Source organism: Trematomus bernacchii, unplaced genomic scaffold, assembly GCF_902827165.1.
Source record: "Trematomus bernacchii unplaced genomic scaffold, fTreBer1.1, whole genome shotgun sequence".
NCBI lineage: Eukaryota > Metazoa > Chordata > Actinopteri > Perciformes > Nototheniidae > Trematomus > Trematomus bernacchii.
In genome coordinates this window covers 4,208,196-4,227,856 of record NW_022987803.1, presented here as the reverse complement: position 1 = coordinate 4,227,856, position 19,661 = coordinate 4,208,196, and the positions used below count along the sequence as shown (strand labels likewise).

Below are 19,661 nucleotides of genomic sequence, written 5' to 3'. Positions count from 1 at the left end.
TATATTCTGAACATGAGTGCAATATATGTTCACAATGAGGAGAAATGCATGTTCTGATAAAAAAAATCTTTCATTTAATTTCAAACCTTTATTTATGCAGGTGAATCCCATTGAGATCATTGATCTCTTTTTCAAGGGTGACCTGCTGCAAGTAGGTTCCACATGAATACATATAAACATAACAGAAAAACAAAAAAGGACATCATACAGCATATTTACAGTGACTACAGTTTACATAGCTAGTAACATTTACAGGTTCCAACAGTTTCCGATTGGATAGCATCTATCCTTGCTTTAAAAACATTTAGTGGAACCAAATTGCTCAGACTGTTCCAAGTTAGCGGAGCTGTGCATCTAAATGCTATCTTCCCTAAGACAGTCCTAGCAGTTGGCACATTTAATAAAATCACAACATTCGATCTCAGGCAGTAGCCACTTACAATTCGCCGTGAGATCAGGGAGCAGATGTAGGAAGGAAGTTTCCCTAACATGGCTTTGTATATAAAAATGTACCAGTGACTGAGCCTCCGTACAGTTAGTGAAGGCAAACCTGCCCTTGCATACAGGGTACAGTGATGGGTTAATACTTTACAGTTTGTCACAAATCTCAGTGCACTGTGATAGGCGGCATCTAACTTGACCAGGCAATTGGCAGGTGCATTCATATAGATCAGATCACCATAGTCCAGTACAGGTAAAAAGGTCACAGTGACTAGCCTTTTCCTGGCCTCAAGTGAGAAACAGGACTTGTTCCTGGAAAAGAAACCTAGCCTAACCCTCAGTTTTTTAAGCAGGTTATTGACATGAAGTTTAAAAGTGAGACAATCATCAAGCCAGATACCAAGGTATTTGTAACAGGTAACCACTTCAAGTTTTATTCCTTGTGTAATTAAAATATCTAAAACAGGCTCTGGTGTCTTTTTTAGTTTTTGAAAAGAGCATTACCTTGGTTTTATCAACATTTAAAAGAAGCTTAAGCGCTGAGAGCTGAGTCTGAATAATGAGAAGCTTAATTTGTTTTTTTCTATCAATGTGTAACAGTTATCAAAATACTCATTAAAAGAAGGACAAGGAACGAATAAAAGAAAAGGCCTATAAACAACACATGTCATGACTCAAGAACATTTTTATGTAATTATGTAATAAAACCCACATTTTGTAATAATCTGCTGCATTCTGTAACAGCCTGAACGCAATATAAAATAAATGTCCCTGCATTTTGTAATAAATTATTACATTTTGCAATGGTTATTACAAAATGCGTGAGTTGCCCTTTTAAAAAACGGTAATATTCATTATGTAACCATAACCAAACTGTAAATATATCCCAAAATTGATGTTGATATACATGTTGGCTAATGAATATGGTAACACTTGATCTAGTTTTGGCCAATGAAAGATATTCTACTGAAGTATTTTTAAATTATGAGTAAGGATGATTCATGGTTGAATAAATAAAGAAACAGTTGTAATGTTATTGTTTGCAACTCATTTTGTAATAACCACAGCAATATGTAATAATATATTTCAAAATGTGGCGACATGTATTACATATTTGCATTGAACTTGTTTACTACATAATGGGCAAATTATTACAAAAGGAGGTGTTATTACATAATGAAGGGAAAATGTATTACATTTTGTATAGGTATAGTTAATAAATGATGCATTGTTATTTCATACAGGGCCAAAAAGAGCAGTCTGTTATCCTATTTAACAATCTTGTTTTTTGTTTCACCTGGTGACAACTTTAAACATGAGCTGATCACTCATTAAAACAAGGTCCGGAACAGGGCCAAAAAAACAGTCTTGTACCCTATTTGATCGTCAATCTTGTTTTTTTCGTGCCTTTACTCACAAATTCTTGTGTTAATGGATGTTCTTATATCTGATGTCTTGGTCCCTGGATGGTGGTTTACTACAGCATCTGTGGAACAGAACAATTACAAATAATTAGAAGTTCACAAAAGACAGCAGGAATTATAACAATATCCATAATATCTATATTAAAGCATGGGCTGGCTTGGTGAATAATGTGGGAATACAAATAGTGGAAGAATAGGCTTTGTACATTTTCGTCTGAGTGTGGCGCTACTGGTTGGTATATTTTATGGAATTTGGACCAAGCATCTGCATCTGTAACAGTTCTGTTTAAAACTTTTTTAAATGTAATTGCATTCATCTTTAAAGGTGGGGTAGGTAAGTTTGAGAAACCGGCTCGAGATACACTTTTTGTTATATTCCATGGAATGCTCTTAACATCCCGATAGCAATGAATATCTGAAGTGCTTTGACAAAAAATCCATAAAAAAATATCATCTGTGGAAGCCGTGGTACTGTAAAAAGCACATCCAATCATTTTAGCCGGCCCGGCTGAAATGACTGGATGGCCTACCTGCCTGTCAGCCTTCCATCTGTGCACAAACTTATCTCGTGCCCTCATTGGTCATGTGCGCGTTTGTGTGTGTTGGAGGAGGGGCTCTGTAAGGAAGTGGCAGATTTTTTCCGGCTGTGTATTTTCAAATTCTAGCGCACTCGAGCTGGTTTCTCCAAAATTACCTACCCCACCTTTAAAAGACTACTTTTATTGAATGAGAGTTTTACCTAGCACAATGAGCCTGGGGTGGTGGGAAGGGAGAACTGGGCCTCGGCATCGGCATCGGCAGGAGTGGTAGTCGCCTATGAGTATTAGAATTTAGATTAACAAAGGCATAGAAAAACCCTGAAATATGTACTGACACAAAGCTACAACCCTCGATTTTGTAAGTAGTAGTAGTAAATACATACGTATATACAATATACAACAATACGCATAGTGCAATTAGCAGTACCAGTAATAAAATAACTGAATAAATAGTAGTAGAACCTTTATTTAGCCAGGAAAATCAATTAAGAACAAATTCTTATTACAATGATGACCTGACAGGAGGCAAAAGGCGTCCTGAGGGGATGGGGTTTGGAGGAAAAAAATAAAAAGACAGACTCCGGGCACTACAGAACCCAGGAGACAACACAATGACACAGAGCAGAGATGACAGGCATAGCAGTTAAACATATAAAATCTCTAAAACAATATTGCTGTGGTTCAATCTGTCATTAAAATAATATAGAACATTCATCCATTCAATCATTCATTCCTTCATGGCAAGGATAACTAAGCTGAATAGTGAATAAAGTGATATGTGAAAAGTAAAATTACAGTGAAATTAAATGACAGTGCGTTCCTCACCACTGCGATCTGGCTCCTCTGTCCTCGTGTCTTTTGGGTCTGATTCCTCACTACTGATGTCTGCCTCTGCATGGGCCCTCTCTCCTTATTTATTCTGTCTCAGTCACCACTGCTATCTGGCTCCTCTGTCCTCTTGACTTGTGGTTCTGCAGGCTTAGTTCGACCTATGAATTTCAACAATGCTCCTGTAAAATATATAGATATATAGTATTATGGGTCAACATTAAAATAACATACACTGGAGAGCAAAATGTGAAATGCCATTGACTGTAGGCTACATATTATCCACACAATTGTCAGCAGGGGCAATAACAACTAAAATGTGAACTAACTTGAATGCATTAGTCCACAACACATAGCCTAACTAATGTTAGCCTACATAGTTACTAACATCAGAACACATAGTATTGGGGAATCTTATGTGTTTTGTGATGTTTGTGCTGGAGCAGTTTTATCCAAAACAGCACTCCGGTTAGAGAGTTGACACGGAGACAGGAAGTACAGTCTTTGGACTTTATATTAGCTTGGTTCTGATCATCAACACAGAATACATCATGCTTGATGTGGAATCACATACAGGATGTTGAATGGGTTGATGAGTATGATGATAATGATAACGTAGAGTAGAGAATGAATGAATGGTTTCTGCAAAATACACAGAAATAGAAATAAGGTTCAAATTACAATAACTAACCAGACTATGGTTATTAATAATAAGCAACAGCAATACTAATTGTTGCTAAAACACATTAGACACGTTGCAAACACACGGCTAATAAAAGCTAAGTTAGCATCTCATCCACACACTATCACTGAATAGCTTAACTTAGCTAACTAGCTAGCATTAGCTCAATTCCTGAACAACATAGCAACTAAAAACGGGACATCAAGACTCATTAACACACTGACTCAGCAGGACACTATGCATACAATCTTATAACATTACCAACACTAAAGATCTGCATATATGCTCACATTCTTCACGAACGCATTCTCTCTGTGACGATGGTAATTATGCATGTGACGATGCGCAATAATGTCCTGTCATGAACGCACATGTGTAACCCATGGATGTAACCAGCTCGAGGACCCGTAGCTGCACTACATTAGCTGTCCCTAAATGTGCCTGACTAAAACACGAACGATATAATGCAGATCAAGGAGAACAAGGGGAATTTACAACACATAGACTAACTGTGGTTACATTACTTAACTAGCTCATCATCGTCACCAGTCAGAAAATGTCCGTTAGCCGTGGGGCTAGTTTTCGCTATGTTAAACTCCATTGACTTATGCTAAAATGTTAGCGATCTAAAGGTCCGCTATTTTTGGCTGTTTTGGGTCGACTTCAGTTGACTGTAACATCGAAAATCTTCGAAATTGAATGTTCACAAAGCTGCGGACCGGTTATACACTCATACACGAGGGAACTAACATAGCTAATTTAACTAACGTTAGCTAATGTAGCTGGTGTAGTGCCGAGAGACGGGACATACGGATTAAGCAACTAGACTACTTGTAGTGTACATGCAGAATTATTTCAATTTAAAATAGTTTTAAATGCTCACACACATACCTGACTCTGGTGCTGTATTTTCCTCTCGTTTCTTTTTAATTTTCCGTTTCGAAGCACCTGATGAATGCTTTCTCTTTGACACTCAGCGACAGAATCAACAGACAGAGGCAGCAACGCAGATTTGAATCTGCCAATCAGATCAATCTATTGCTGGAGAGGGGGGGGGGGGCTCCCCGAAATCAGCCGGAAGTGGCGCATTCGAATACTGTTTGGCCTGTCTGCCGTGGATGGGCTGCGTTCCACTCCAAATAGCCGGTCGGCCGTAATATATGCATAGATATATATGCGTGCATATATGCATATATATATGCGTGCATATATGCATATATATATATATATATGTGAATATATATATGCATATATATATATATATATATGCGTGCATATATGCATATATATATGCGTGCATATATGTGTGTGTCTATATATATTTATAAACTGTATATTATTTTCCATCATTCAATGGACAATTTGTACTTTTTTTATATATAGGCTACCATCAAACATATGTTCATATATAAAGTGGGTAACTATACAAAACGAAGTGAGATAACTGTTTATGAATATCTGTTCAATTTTATGTAAACTTGTGTAACTCATGAAAGATAAATGAGTGTTTCAATAAAACTATTACATATAAATGTATAGTGCAGTTTTTGTTTTCATTGCAATATATTTTTTTTATATGTATCAATATATAGCCATACATGGTCCATGCATATATTGCAATATATTTAAAAATATAAGGACTACTTTCCCATATATGGAAATGTATGATTTGATGATATGATTTATGAACTCTAGAAAACTGGACGTAAACAATGGTACATATGGTGTTAGCAAACAATAGCTCTAGCTAATGCTATCTGTGCTAACCGTAGCTCTTCGGGGTTCCATAAAAGCATGGGTTGTCGAACATAAATGTAAGGATAAAATAGGCTTGTTTGTTAGAAGTGAGCTTTACAATAGATAGGGACACAACGCTTTCAAGCAAATAACAGAGCGTTAGCAAACACTTACCATCCTGCATGGCCGTTGCCGAGTCCAGGCATCGTTTCGCGTTGCGCCGTCGAGCTCCCGCTGTATTTTTTAATCCGCAACGAGGTGGAGTAACGTCTGTGCCTCGTCAAACGACCACGGCATGTTTTTGTTGTTGCTGCCATTTCTGTATGGATTTGTTGACGGTAGCTTGTCTGTTTTAAAAATGGTGCTTATGCGACTGTCTCGCCCAAGAATTGTGACGATTCTCTCTGACCAATCAGCAGTCGGGAGTGTTTACGTCGCTAGTTTAGCATATTCAGCTCAGTTGTTGGCTCGGTAAGAACCTCGATTTTGGAGGGCCAGAAAAAAAGTGAAAACGTACCCGTGAGCCGGTACTACCCCTAGTGGAAAAGCAGAAAAAAGCGAGCCGGGCCAAACCCGGCCGCACTAAACCGTGCTACGTGCTGCAGTGGAAAAGCGCCATTAGAGTGTCAGTGTTGGTAGTGATTCCTCTGCTGTGATTTATTTGTGAATTGATTTGAGTGACACGCTGCTGTAACTAACAGGAAGGGGAAATGCCAAAGTGAATGCTCTCTGAAGAACAAGAAGGAAAGATCAAGGAGTCCAAAGCGACATGTGTAATTGTTCCTTGTGGATCATGAACATGCTTGAAGCTCAATTTGAAATAATGTTCCTAATTTGGGGTTTAAGTAGCTTAAAGAGGACATATTATGCTTCTTTTCAGGTTCATATTAGTATTTTATGCCTCTACTGTAACATGTCTCGATGCTTTAATGTTCAAAATTACGGACACAGGCCTCAGGATGTGTGCTTTCTGGATCACTGGCTGTCACATCGGATCAGCCGTGTCCAGGACCGAAGAGAGGATATGGCCCAGAGAAGAATAGTCCTCCCACATTATTCATATCAATCATGTTTTTCTTGGGGGTTGCAATTGTTTTCAGAGAAACAATCACCACACCGAGCTTGAAAATAATATAATTATATTCCTTTACAATCTCACTGATAACTGAAATCTTTATTTTCTTTTCAAATCAAAGTGTAGGAATATTTTACGAACAGATGACACAAACGTATGTTAGTCACCAATTCTGATACTGACTTTTATTTGTGCTACCAACCAATAATATGTATTGCTATAATTGATAGGGTCACAGTAAATTGTATTTTTACCTTTATATTTACTTGTATGACATTTATTTTCTCTCTCTTTTCCTTTTATTGGTTTTAATATTTGAGTCCACCTAAATTACCTTATTAAATTCTTACCTTAAAGGTGGGGTAGGTAATTTTGGAGAAACCAGCTCGAGTGCGCTAGAATTTGAAAATACACAGCCGGAAAAAATCTGCCACTTCCTTACAGAGCCCCTCCTCCAACACACACGAACGCGCACATGACCAATGAGGGCACGAGATAAGTTTGTGCACAGGTGGAAGGCTGACAGGCAGGTAGGCCATCCAGTTATTTTAGCCGGGCCGGTTAAAATGATTGGTCGTACTTTTTACAGTATTACGGCTTCCACAGATAAAACATTTTTATGGATTTTTTGTCAAAGCACTTAAGATATTCATTGCTATCGGGATGTTAAGAGCATTCCATGGAATATAACAAAAAGTGTATCTCGAGCCGGTTTCTCAAACTTCCCTACCCCACATTTAAGGATGGATTTTTTTTGTATTATTATAATTATACATTTTGAAACTTAATTATCATATAGGTGGTAGTTGTTTTGTCATAGGCTGTAAGTTATTTGACCAAAAACTATGTAATTAGAACTCAATTTCTTTTTTTTAATATGCTATGCTTGCTGCCCTCCCACTTCAACTAATATTGTTTCCTTGTACCTAGTCTGTATTCATTTATATTCAATTAGTTGTTGGGACCACCATACGGACAGTGAAATAGAGTGATAACATCATGTTTACCACAGGGAATTACCACAGCTGTTATCACCCTGTCATTGCAGAGCAGTTATATAACAGGAATTTAGATGGAATCGTTTGAAAGGACGTTAGATGCAATAAAACATATTAATGAAGCAAAGTGTCCCTTGGTATTTTAATAAATCAAATTCACTCAACATGCTTATTGGTCAGGGCACCGTGTCAACATGCTATAAAGCAGGGGTGTCCACATTTATTTTACTGAGGGCCACAATCAGAAAAACATACAAAGGGCTGGCCCCTCAATAGAGGGGAGGTATATTGCCTCATAAGGTAAGTTATAAGTTAGCAAAATCAATCAAATGTAGGTAAATTATTCTTGATAATTGTATATGCTTAAAGAGAAAAACAGCCTCCTTCACAGCTCTCCATAAGGTTTCATTTATTTTGTTACAAACAGTGTTGGCAGCTAATTCCTTCCTAACACAGAAGCCTCAGATTGCTTATGATGAGGGGAAATAGGAAGGGTATATTTCAAGCTGATTATGGAAATAAGTTATTGGACTAAGATTTGTTAGAAAATATTCTCAACTTTAATGACTGAGTTTATTTGATAATTTGGTTTATTAACACATGAATACTGTGTAATATATGTTTACTTATATATTTAAGAAGTACAATATAAGACAAGCACAATTTTAAGGTGTGAGCCATATTCCATTATACTTTTAGAATTTGCTGCGGGCCAATAAAAAGACGGGCACCCCTGCTATAAAGCTATGAACATGAGTGCTTCGAGATATTAATTGAATTTCTTTGCTGTCTTATTTCCTCCACTCGTTCATCCTTTGTACCACTATGACCCCCTTTTCTCTGTTATCTCCTCCCTCCTCTGCAACCTCCTTTCCTCTTGTTACAAGTCTTTCTCTCTTACCTCTTCTGTTGTATCCTCCCTACCTCATTCTGTCTCTACCAAGAGAAAAAAACTTTTTTCTGGTGTTTGTGAGTACCATATTGCAACTTTTGAAGTATATCTTAAGTCATTATATAACAAATTGATAGCTGCAACTTGATTAGGTTTTGATGAGTCATATTGTGAGCTGTTTCAGTTACCATTATGACAGGAACAGATTAAGGATCACTTCTGATTAAGGATTACTACATTTTCCCAAAAGTACGGTGGCTGAGAGGTGCAATCGACAATTACAAAGTGTGAAACACTTTAACAAAGCTTGAGACAAATTTACATTTTATAAAACAAATTTACATTTTATAAAACAAATGTACATATTCTAAAACAAAATTACATTTTCTAAAACAAAATTACATTAGCAAAACGCTTTTACCAGAGAAAAAACAATTTAACATTAACAAAAACAAATTAACAAGATGCGAAACACTTTTACAAAGCTAGAGAAAAATTAACATTTGCCGAAACACTTTAACATTTGCCGAAACATTTTAACATTTGCCGAAACACTTTAACATTTGCCGAAACACTTTAACAAACTAGAGAATCAAACCGGAAAGGGAATGCCCATCATACCAGAAGTGACGTGCAAGTGATTGACACAAACTTAAGTTTGTTTTGGCGGATAGACCGCCGGTACCTATGGACCTTTATGGTCGTTAAACATGTTTGGTCCGTTCTGTGGAAACCACCTGGGCCAAGTGACATGGTTTTGCTCAGTTGAGTCACCCCTCCGCAAGATGAGGCCCCCCTCCGCAAGGTGAGGCCCCCACGCAGTCTGCATGATCGGCCTGTAGGGAGGGACGGCCCTGCACACACACACACCTCTACACACACATCGAACTGACTGATTATTACGCCTTATTATTCTATTTATGAATTGTGTGTGTGTGTGTGTGTGTGTGTGTGTGTGTGTGTGTGTGTGTGTGTGTGTGTGTGTGTGTGTGTGTGTGTGTGACACTGGCATTTATTTTCAGAAGATATTAAGTCGGTACTGCAGTCAAATCTGCCGTCTCTCGCGTTTGCTTGGTCAAAATGAAGCAGCTCTTCATTTTTGAGTGCGCAATTAATAGCACCTTTACGGTAAACGTCGAGAAGCGGCACTGACGCTAGTACAAGAGTAAAATAATGCATGCTTTTCTGCTTTATTTGCGATACAAATAATGTGTACCATAAGTTCTTAATAAAACTGACACTGTCCCTCAACAAATATAGCAGAATACATGAATGATTGTACTCAGGAGGGGAGTTTGACAGAGTATTACTCAAAAAGTACACAGCAGTAGCGTAGGCAGAAATGTACTTTAGGGCGGGCCTGTATAAAATAGGGTTGGCCAGCTTTTTCCAGGGGGAAAAATGACTTTAAAGTAGGCCTGGCCTATCATAATAATATATACTAATGCCCATTGCCAAGCATCGTTGTATCATTTCCCTCCGAATAATGGTCGAAGACCTGACTGATGATGTTAATTCATTGGAATCTCCAATACCAACGTAAGAGCTATAAAGACACAAAAATACATTTAGGCTCCATCCGTATTAGAATCACTTTAGCATACTACCAAAAGTGAACTGTAAACAGACAGCAAAGCTACAAAACAGCTTATAAATGAATTAGGACACAACTCACATTTTTATATTATAGTTTAATACCAACTTTGTGCCTCTTCGGGGGGTGCTAAACTTAAACATAAACTTTATCCTTTACTTTCTCCGTCTTTATATGTAGATTAATCTCCGCTCCTTTTCTCCGTCAAGTTGTTTCCATAGCAACAACAACTTCCTGTCAACAGCGTAAACTCGCCTTCAAAATAAAAGCATCTAAATAACACAGGAAGTTAACCTAAATTACATTTAAGACATATTTACAACTGCAATGAAAGTAATAAAAACAATGTAATATCCTTTTCAGTTTCACAGAACACAAATTGGGTTATTTACAATCGTTATGTAACTCTTTTATTGCACTAGGTAACAGCAACAATAGGTTGTTGCATTCAAACCTGCTCAGGGACTTGCAGTGGTCCTCGCTTTTTTTTGGGCCCACCCAGTCCTGGCCCTATGGTGGCTACGCCACTGGTACACAGTAAAAGTACTTCATTTTATTGTTGGTAGCAGATAACTAGTACTGAGTCCAACAGTGTCAGTTTTATTAAGAACTTATGGTAAAACATATTTTTATCGCAAATATAGCACAAAAACATGCATTATTTTACTCTTGTACTAGCGTCAGTGCCGCTTCTCCGTCGATTACCGTAAAGGCGCTATTAATCGCGCACTCAAAAATGAAGAGCTGCTGATTTGACCAAGCAAACGCAAGAGACGGCTGAGTTGACCGCAGTGTTCCACTGCACTCCGACAGCACTCCGACAGCACTGAGCTCTACATCGAGATTAAGATTAAACACATTTATTTCATTTGGGAACATACACATATACCTATGGAGTTGGCCAGATGTGTGTAAATTACTGTTCATGGTAATTTGAAAACAAATGCCGGTGTCGGACACACACAAACACACCGAACACACACACAGAGCGGAACTGAGCACAGCACAAACACACACGTCATGCGCCTTGTGGACCGGACATCTCCTTCATAAAACGAGTAATCGGGGGAATAATCGGGCAGTTCGATGTGTGTAGAGGTGTGTGTGTGTGTGTAGAGGTGTGTGTGGCTACAACGAAGCAGCCTGCAGTCGCCCTTTAGCTGTCTAATGAAGGTAAACACAGCGTAGGCTGTGTGTAAAAGGCACAGCTCCACTTCCAACTTGGCGAACCTGTAACTTTCTTGTGTGCACGAGAACGTATCTCTTGCGCACGAGAAAGTATATCGTGATGAGCAAAACCATGTCACTTGGCCCAGGTGATTTCCACAGAACGGACAAAACATGTTTAACGACCATAAACACACTTGTACCGTCCATAGGTACCGGCGCGGTCTATCCGCCAAAACAAAGTTTTTAGTTTGTGTCAATCACTTGCACGTCACTTCTGGTATGATGGGCATTCCCTTTCCGGTTTGATTCTCTAGTTTGTTAAAGTGTTTCGGGAAATGTTAAAGTGTTTCGGCAAATGTTCAAATGTTTCGGGAAATGTTAAAGTGTTTCGACACTTGTAAATTTGTCTCTAACTTTGTAAAAGTGTTTCACACTTTGTAATTGTAGATTGCACCTCTCAGCCACTGTACAAAAGGCTCCATATCAGCCCTCCCCCACGCTAAATCCATAGAATCCTGTCCCCTGAGGAACAAAGTGTACCTGGAGGAGTAGGAGGAGGAGGAGAAGGAGGAGGGACACACAGGGCTTCACACACTGTAACAATGAGAGTCATTAGCGGTGAGACAGCAGGAAGCACAAACTCCTGCTGAATTGTACTTTGTCACTGATGACTCATCTTGCATTCAGCAGAGAAGTGGCTTTTGTTCAAGTGTTCCTCTCAACGGCTGCCAAGAAATTGAACCTTACCATGACAGAGTAAAAATGAAATGGTTTCTGCAGTTACTATTTGTTTAATGATTTTCATTTTGTTTGGAGTGGAGCTTCAGGGTTTCTTTTATTTCATTTATTAAAAGAGTTCCTGAGTAGCAGTACTTCACATTCTTTGTGTTTTAAAAAATAATCAATGATTAAGAATCAGAATATTGTGATACAAGCATCTTCAATCCAGCCTCTACAGACTGTACCTTGGCAGGGCTTGCATTCTTGAGAGATTAACAACAAACACACAATTATTATTTTCCATCTCTGAGAACAAAATGTATCTTCCAAAAAGAATGACATCACATTTGCCCAAACTCTGATTCTCAGGGCCAGCATCAAACTCTGATCTTCAGCATGAACTTGGAAGTTGGACGTTGGGTCAATATTCTGGGATACTTGCCACTCAGGTCATCTCGCAAAGTAATTGGATAAAGTAGACTCTGAAATGGAACAGTAGTTCTGGGATGAATCCAGGATGAACAAGAAAATATAGAATGTGGAGTGAGAACATTTACAGAGAGCCTATCTGTTCTGTGAGGCGAGTTGGAAGAATATCTGTTCACAAAGACATGCTGATGTCAACAGTATAATCTTTAGCGTTAGCATGTCAGTATGCATTAATTAGCACAAAACAACTTTTGGGTTGCCAGGTTTTGAAAAATCTCTGTGACTGGTGATTTTCCCTCTCATTTGTTTTGTTGTTTCAGTTCTTTAGTTCATCCCTGATTGACTACATCTGGACCAAAATCCTACTGAAAAACAATTCATTAGCTTAGTCATTAAAGTCTTAGAGATTTATGAGAAAAATGTTTTTGCTGAAAGCTTATAAAAATGTATGACACATACAGAATCACCCTTGATTACTAATGAGTCACCAGCCAAATATATTTTTTAGAACACGATATCCTCCCCGTCATAATGGTTTATTTCACCTTGAAAACATTAGCAATGAAATAACTAACCATTTCTTAAGTCATTAGTGACAACAACATCTATAAAGGGTGACTCATTAGACAGCGGTACCCTTAACCTTTTCAGATTTAAAACGATTAGAATAAAACTTCTCATTAAGCAGGGAAATATATTGAAAGGCTAATTTACTAATCATTTTTATAGTTTTACCATTGTAAGGATGTTATTATCATGTCACATATGACACAAGCTTGTAATCCTGTGACATTCTAAGTATTTAGTGGGTTTGTTGTGCCATAAAGTGCTTACTATTTACACTTTGGGCTAACTAACAGACCGACATCACATTACAATCAAATTGAGACATAAAATCATGGTACCATGTGTTTGTCTTTGCCATCAGGTTCCTGTTCTGGGTCATAGTTATAGAGTATCCCAGCATGCATTGTGTGCAACGCAGAAAGCATGCTGGACTGTGTGTAAAGTGAAATATGAGCATTTTATTGGCTTATATCATCTTAAAAAACATTAGCAAAGTATTAGCTGACCATTTTTAGAGTCATTAGCTATAACAACCTTTATATGGGTAAAGACAGTGCCCTTACATTTTACATTTAAAAAAGGATTAGAGTTTGATTCTCGGTCTCTGTACTGAAATTAGTCAGCTTTCAATGTATTTTTCCACTGGGTCCTGGCTGTATTCCTAGCATGCCGCTGCTCCGGCAGTCGGCCCTGTCCTCAGTGACAGCTGCTGCTGAGCTGCTGTTGTCTGACAGTCACCACTTAGCTGCTCAACACACATTATTGAGCTTCTCCTTCACTGTGGTTCAGATACAACATCAGGTTGGTTTAGTAGCTCAGTTTAGTTTAATTGGTTTTGTTTGGTTTTGTTGGGTTGGGTTTACTTTAGTTTAGCTTAGGTTGGGTTAGGTTAGGTTTGGTTTGGTTTGGTTCAGTTTAGATTGGGTTGTGTTAGGTTTGGTACGGTTCTGTTCTGTTTGGTTCAGTTCAGTTTAGTTTAATGTAGTTGAGTTAAATTTGGTTGAGTATTGTTTAATTTGATTTTAGTGTCTTTTAGTTTCTTTTAGGTCACTTTCACACCAGCATTTTATAGTCCGGTTGAATCGAACCCTGGTGCTTTTAGCCGCTTGGTGCGGTTCGTTTGGGTTGGTGTGAACACAGTCCGAGACCTCTTAAGTGAACTAAACAACCGGACTCTGGTCCGCTAAAATAGGTGGTCTCGGACCGCTTGCTAGTGAACTCTGGAGGGGTTCATCGCTGGGGTGAACGCAGTCCGCACCAAAACATAGGAAGCGTAGTATTTACGTGTCACAAGAACGCGGGTGTCTTCAAAATCGTTAGCGAAAGAGTGAAGCAGAATGAAGTGTTGAACAGTGTCGTGTAAAAACAACTATCAAACTAAAAACTATACATAAAAGTCAGAGCCACCTGCCGTCGGTGAAACCCCCTCCTTACTGCAGAACATCTCATTATATGTGTTATAATGTTTTATATCGCACGTTGTCTGATTATATAATCATATGCGCCGTTGCTGTTATATGCTCTCCAGATTAACAACAGCATGAAAATAACCTGCCGATGCTCCATGGCGGAGGCTCTGGTAGAAATTGCCGGGATTCGCGTTTTTACCCCCTTAATGTCTGACCAATTGTTGAACAGCATTTCCGAGCACATGATTTGAGTTTAAAGTTTATAGTCCGTTTGTATTTTGCCTGTGTGAACGCAAACCGAACCTTCTAAAAAATGAAACAATGTAACAAACTGTGGTCTGGTGCGCACAAGAGAAGCGGACTATTAGGTGTGAATGCGACCTTAGTTTCTTTTAGTTTAGTTTAGTTCAGTTTCGTTTGGTTTAGCTTGGTTTGGGTTGGGTTTGGGGGTTTGATATTGGGTTGGGTTAGGTATGGTTTGGTTAATTTCAGATCGGTTCAGTTTAGTTTAGTTTAGCTTGGGTTTGGTTTGGTTTGGTTTGGTTCAGTTCAGTTCGGTTCAGTTGAGTTCAATTTGGTTTAGTTGAGTTCAGTGTAGTTTATTTGAATTTAGTATAATTGTACTTAATTTAGGTTAGTTTGGTCATTCTCAACTTAAACAACTCAAATCCACAAATAATCAGCATGCTGTTTGCTTTGGGAAGGTGGGATATGAACTTCACATTCAAGATAACTACTCAACAAATGTTTTTAGCTGACTATCTTGCAGAGTAAACAGCTAAATCCTAATATTCTTGTAAAAAGTTAGCATGATAAATAAGGTAATGGTGACTAAAAAAAAGGAGAGTGGGTTCACCAGAAAATCAAGGCCCTTGCAGATAGTTGCAAACATGTTTATGTTCCTTTCCCCCTTGAACACCAATAGGAACTAGAGAATGCAATTCCTGAAGAAATTGCTAGTGGGAATGCTTTATGCTGAAAAGCTGACGCTAAACTGCTATGCTGAAATGTAATGTGTAAGAAGAAAGTGAAGAATTTAGATTGAAATGATACATGAACACTGGGGGCTTGCATGAGTGAAGAAAAGAAAGTAAAAAGGCTTGGAAAAGCAGCAGAATATTTGAACTGCAAACTTTTGAACTAACTTGATGGTGAATGATCTGTCGCCATGGCAACGGCATTTGATGACACCCCATAATACGCTTAGATGCGTTGATGGCTGCATCGTTACCAAACCTGTGAAGTTTTGGGCCGTTTGGAACATTTTCACTGAAGTTATGAGAAAACCGTGTTTCATGGCGAGCATTGTGTTGCCATGGCAACGGCATTTGAAGAAACCCCATAATTGACGTAGAGCTGTTGAGGGCTGGACCGGTGATATACAAGCAAAGTTTGGGGGACGATCGGACCGTTTCCATTGGACTTACAGCAACATCGTGCTTCATGGCGAGTGGTCTGTCGCCATGGCAACGGCATTTGATGACACCCCATAATACGCTTAGATGCGTTGATAGCTGCATCGTTAACAAACCTGTGAAGTTTTGGGCCGTTTGGAACATAGAGAGAGAGAGAGAGAGAGAGAGAGAGTGAGAGAGAGAGAGAGAGAGAGAGAGAGAGAGAGAGAGAGAGAGAGAGAGAGAGAGAGAGAGACCTGACTCTTGATCGCCCTCTTTCTTCTCTTGAACGGCAAGAGTATGTCTACCCCATAATTGACGTAGAGCTGTTGAGGGCACGACCATTATCTGAAGTCTGCTGCTCTGAGCATGTCAGTTGGAGTGATGACATCATCGTGTTCCATTACACAGGTGTTTATAGTTGAGCTAACGAGCTCTGAAGAGATCAAAGGTTTGCATTGTTCTGAATGAGAGATAAACCTCTTACATGTGAACGTTTTGTGGAAGAACGATAACAGATATCTGTGAAATTTCAAAACGTGAAGCATGTCAAGGAAGTTGAGTATCTGAAGTGTAATTTTTGTGTACTTTCGGGTTAATAATGTGGCCTTTTTGGCAGTTTAACTAAAGGTGTGCGGCTGCTGCTGTGAGGAAATATCAGCCTGAAATTACAATGGGTTTTAATGGAGACATGTTGAACGTTTTTGTCACTTCATGCCCTCAAGAGGCATTTTGTTTAATTATTTTTGCTTAATTATTTGTCATTTTTCAAGCTACGAGATGTTTTCCTACGTTTGTCATGAAAAACTATGTCTCAGGAATGTAAGGTTTGGGAATTATGGCAGTTTTAAATAAATATATGAAGGCAAATTTCAAGATTTGCTCCACTCTAGCTGTGACATCACGCACTCTAGTTAATGTTAAAATCTGAAGAAAACCTCTTTACCAAGGTCTGAACAATGTTTAATATCTCTAAAAGTAAGAATCAGATTTAAAAGTTGTGTTACACGAATAATTTCAGAAAGATGTGTAACATTTTAAAGTTAGAATGAGGTTTCTGAGTGAAAGTATGAATGAACAGTTAGCAGTTGAAGTCGCATGAAGATTGTTCAAGTCTGAAGATGTTCTCCATTGACTTCAATGGTTAAAAATGGGATGAATTATGGGATGTATCTCTGGAATTATGAAAGTTATGAATGATAAAAGTAATAGCCTGCGATTCCCGACCGAGCTGAACGTTTTGATGTTTGAATGGAGTTTCTGCAATGTTGAATGTGGGAGGAGAAGAGGGCCAAAATAAGTCGGCGTAATAATAAAAATGTTGTCCGTAGTATAACATATAGTTGGAATGCTGTATCAGCATTCCCACTAAATAATCCGGCCAAGGTTGTGTCTTTCACTTACACAAAAAGGTCTATGGTGAATACACAATGCAGGAATGGCTGTAAGGAGTGCTCATCACTGATGTTTTGACAGCAGGAGCAAAGTCCTGCTTGTAAATAGTTGTTGATCCTCTAACATGGATTTTTCTCCTAAGGCCTCCTTGTGCTTTCCCTGTGTTAAAAAGCCATATTCCTACTGGTGCTCTACTCCCACACCCTCTGTTTCCAATATATGCAATTTCACCAGGAGGTAAAAAAAAACTACTTTCAATTGTTAAATAATAATTCACTAGCAGGAACCACGCCAAAACAGTGTGATGTTTGTAAGTTTATTGAAGTAACATGTGAATGATATAAGGGGGGTGAAGGGATGTTCTGGGAGGACGAGCTGTGCAGTGGGAGACTCAGAGTGGGGGTTCCGTGAAAGGATGGAGACAGGCAGTGGCCGGAAGTTTTGCTGGATATAAATAGGGGTGGCCGTGGTTCGAGGCGGAGTTTTAGGCGTGGCCATGCTCCTGAACCTATGTTAACAATTTAACCTCATCACTAAATAATAATGAATTTACTATAAACAAAAACAGCAAGAAAATAAACATTGAACTATTATATAATATAAGGCAATGGATAGCTCCAACAAATATATATGCTTATTTTCATTTATTATCAAATCATTAGCCTAATGGTGTTGCGCGAGAGGTTTATGCTAACGTCTCTAGAAATAAAGAATTCAGGAAATGACGGTATAAAAACGTAAAAACTGAAAAACCATACATACACAACAATACTCTGATACATACATTATTACTGTGATTTAATCTTTTGATGATACACAGAAAAAGGCAATGTCCTATTGTTCTCTTATGTACTATTTGCCTGTTTTTTTGTTTCAGACTGACCTTTGATCTCTGAGGGAGCATTGTCTCCCTGGCAGTGGTTCCAGGGAGGGGCCAGCCGGGGTCCTGGGATGGACATGGAAAACTACCCACGGGAGAGCGCCTCGGGACCCAACCTCACAAACTGCACCGCCCCGCCTGCCAGCAGTCTGCAGGCGGTGCAGCTCACAGATGAAATGGCGGTGGTGGTGGTTGTTCTCAGCCTCCTCACATTCCTCACTGCACTCATCAACGCCGCTGTCATCATCGCCATCTGCACCACCAAGAAGCTCCACCTACCAGCCAACTACCTCATCTGCTCTCTGGCCGTCACAGACTTCCTGGTGGCGCTCCTGGTGATGCCCATCAGCATCCTCTACATGACCATGGAGATGTGGCCCCTGGGTCAGGTGGTGTGTGAGTTGTGGTTGAGCGTGGACATGACCTGCTGCACCTGCTCCATCCTGCACCTGTGCGCCATCGCCCTGGACCGGTACTGGGCCATCACCAAAGCCATCGAGTATGCTCGCAAGAGGTCGGCCCGCCACGCCGCCTTCATGGTGGGGATGGTCTGGGTCATATCAGTTTTCATATCCATGCCACCCTTATTCTGGAGGCAGAGGCCTAGCAGTGGCATTTTCCAGCAGTGCATCATAGAGCATGACCACTTGGGATACACTATATACTCCACTTTTGGGGCATTTTACATTCCCATGATCATCATTCTCATCTTATACTACAGGATTTACAATGCCGCAAAAACTCTCTACCAGAAGCGTGGCTCTTCTCGGCACCTCAGCAGCCGAAGCATGGGCAGTCAGAATTATGTAGACCATTACCGAGTCTCCCACACATGCTGTGTGTCAGACTTGTCCAACTCAGATCTTACTCTGGCTACTGACAAACTAAACGCAACCATACGCATCCCATCCTTTGAGAAGGACATAGATGGGCAGGATGAGAAGAACCAGATATGTACCTCACGGGAGAGGAAAGCAGCTCGGATCCTTGGCCTCATCCTCGGGGCCTTCATTATCTGCTGGCTCCCTTTCTTTATAAAGGAGCTCCTGGTGGGTCTGCAAATGATAGAACCTTCTCCACTTATCTGTGACTTCCTGACATGGCTGGGGTATATCAACTCTCTTATCAACCCCCTGCTGTACACCAGCTTCAATGATGATTTCAAGCTGGCTTTTAAAAAGCTTCTCAAGAGAAAAGAGCATGCATAAGTCTGAGGGTAAACAGTTTTACATTACCATTGTCTTTCTGCAATGAATCAAAAAGCCGACCTGTTTTTTATTTCCTTCATTATTTTACTATTTACTTACCTTGAAACCAGGGATGAAATCCTAGTTAAAGCATTTGTTCTCTGAAACAAAATAAACATTGTGGTAAAATGATATGAAAAGTAAGGATGAGGAGGCAGGTCACCTACCACCCAAAGGCAATAGAGTGTTACAGGAATGAGTCCTCAAACCTAAATGAGTCAGCATTTTACCACTTTCGGT

At 39.3% G+C, this 19,661-nt stretch overlaps 1 protein-coding gene across 1 annotated transcript; it reads left to right on the top strand.

Annotated features, from left to right (window-relative positions):
- The first annotated feature begins 18,245 nt into the window (after nucleotides 1–18,245).
- On the top strand, nucleotides 18,246–19,410 carry LOC117498460 (5-hydroxytryptamine receptor 1E). Its single transcript, XM_034150583.1, has one exon. It carries the CDS (start codon nucleotides 18,246–18,248, stop codon nucleotides 19,380–19,382), a length of 1,137 nt encoding a protein of 378 aa, XP_034006474.1. The 3' UTR covers nucleotides 19,383–19,410.
- Nucleotides 19,411–19,661: the final 251 nt, after the last annotated feature.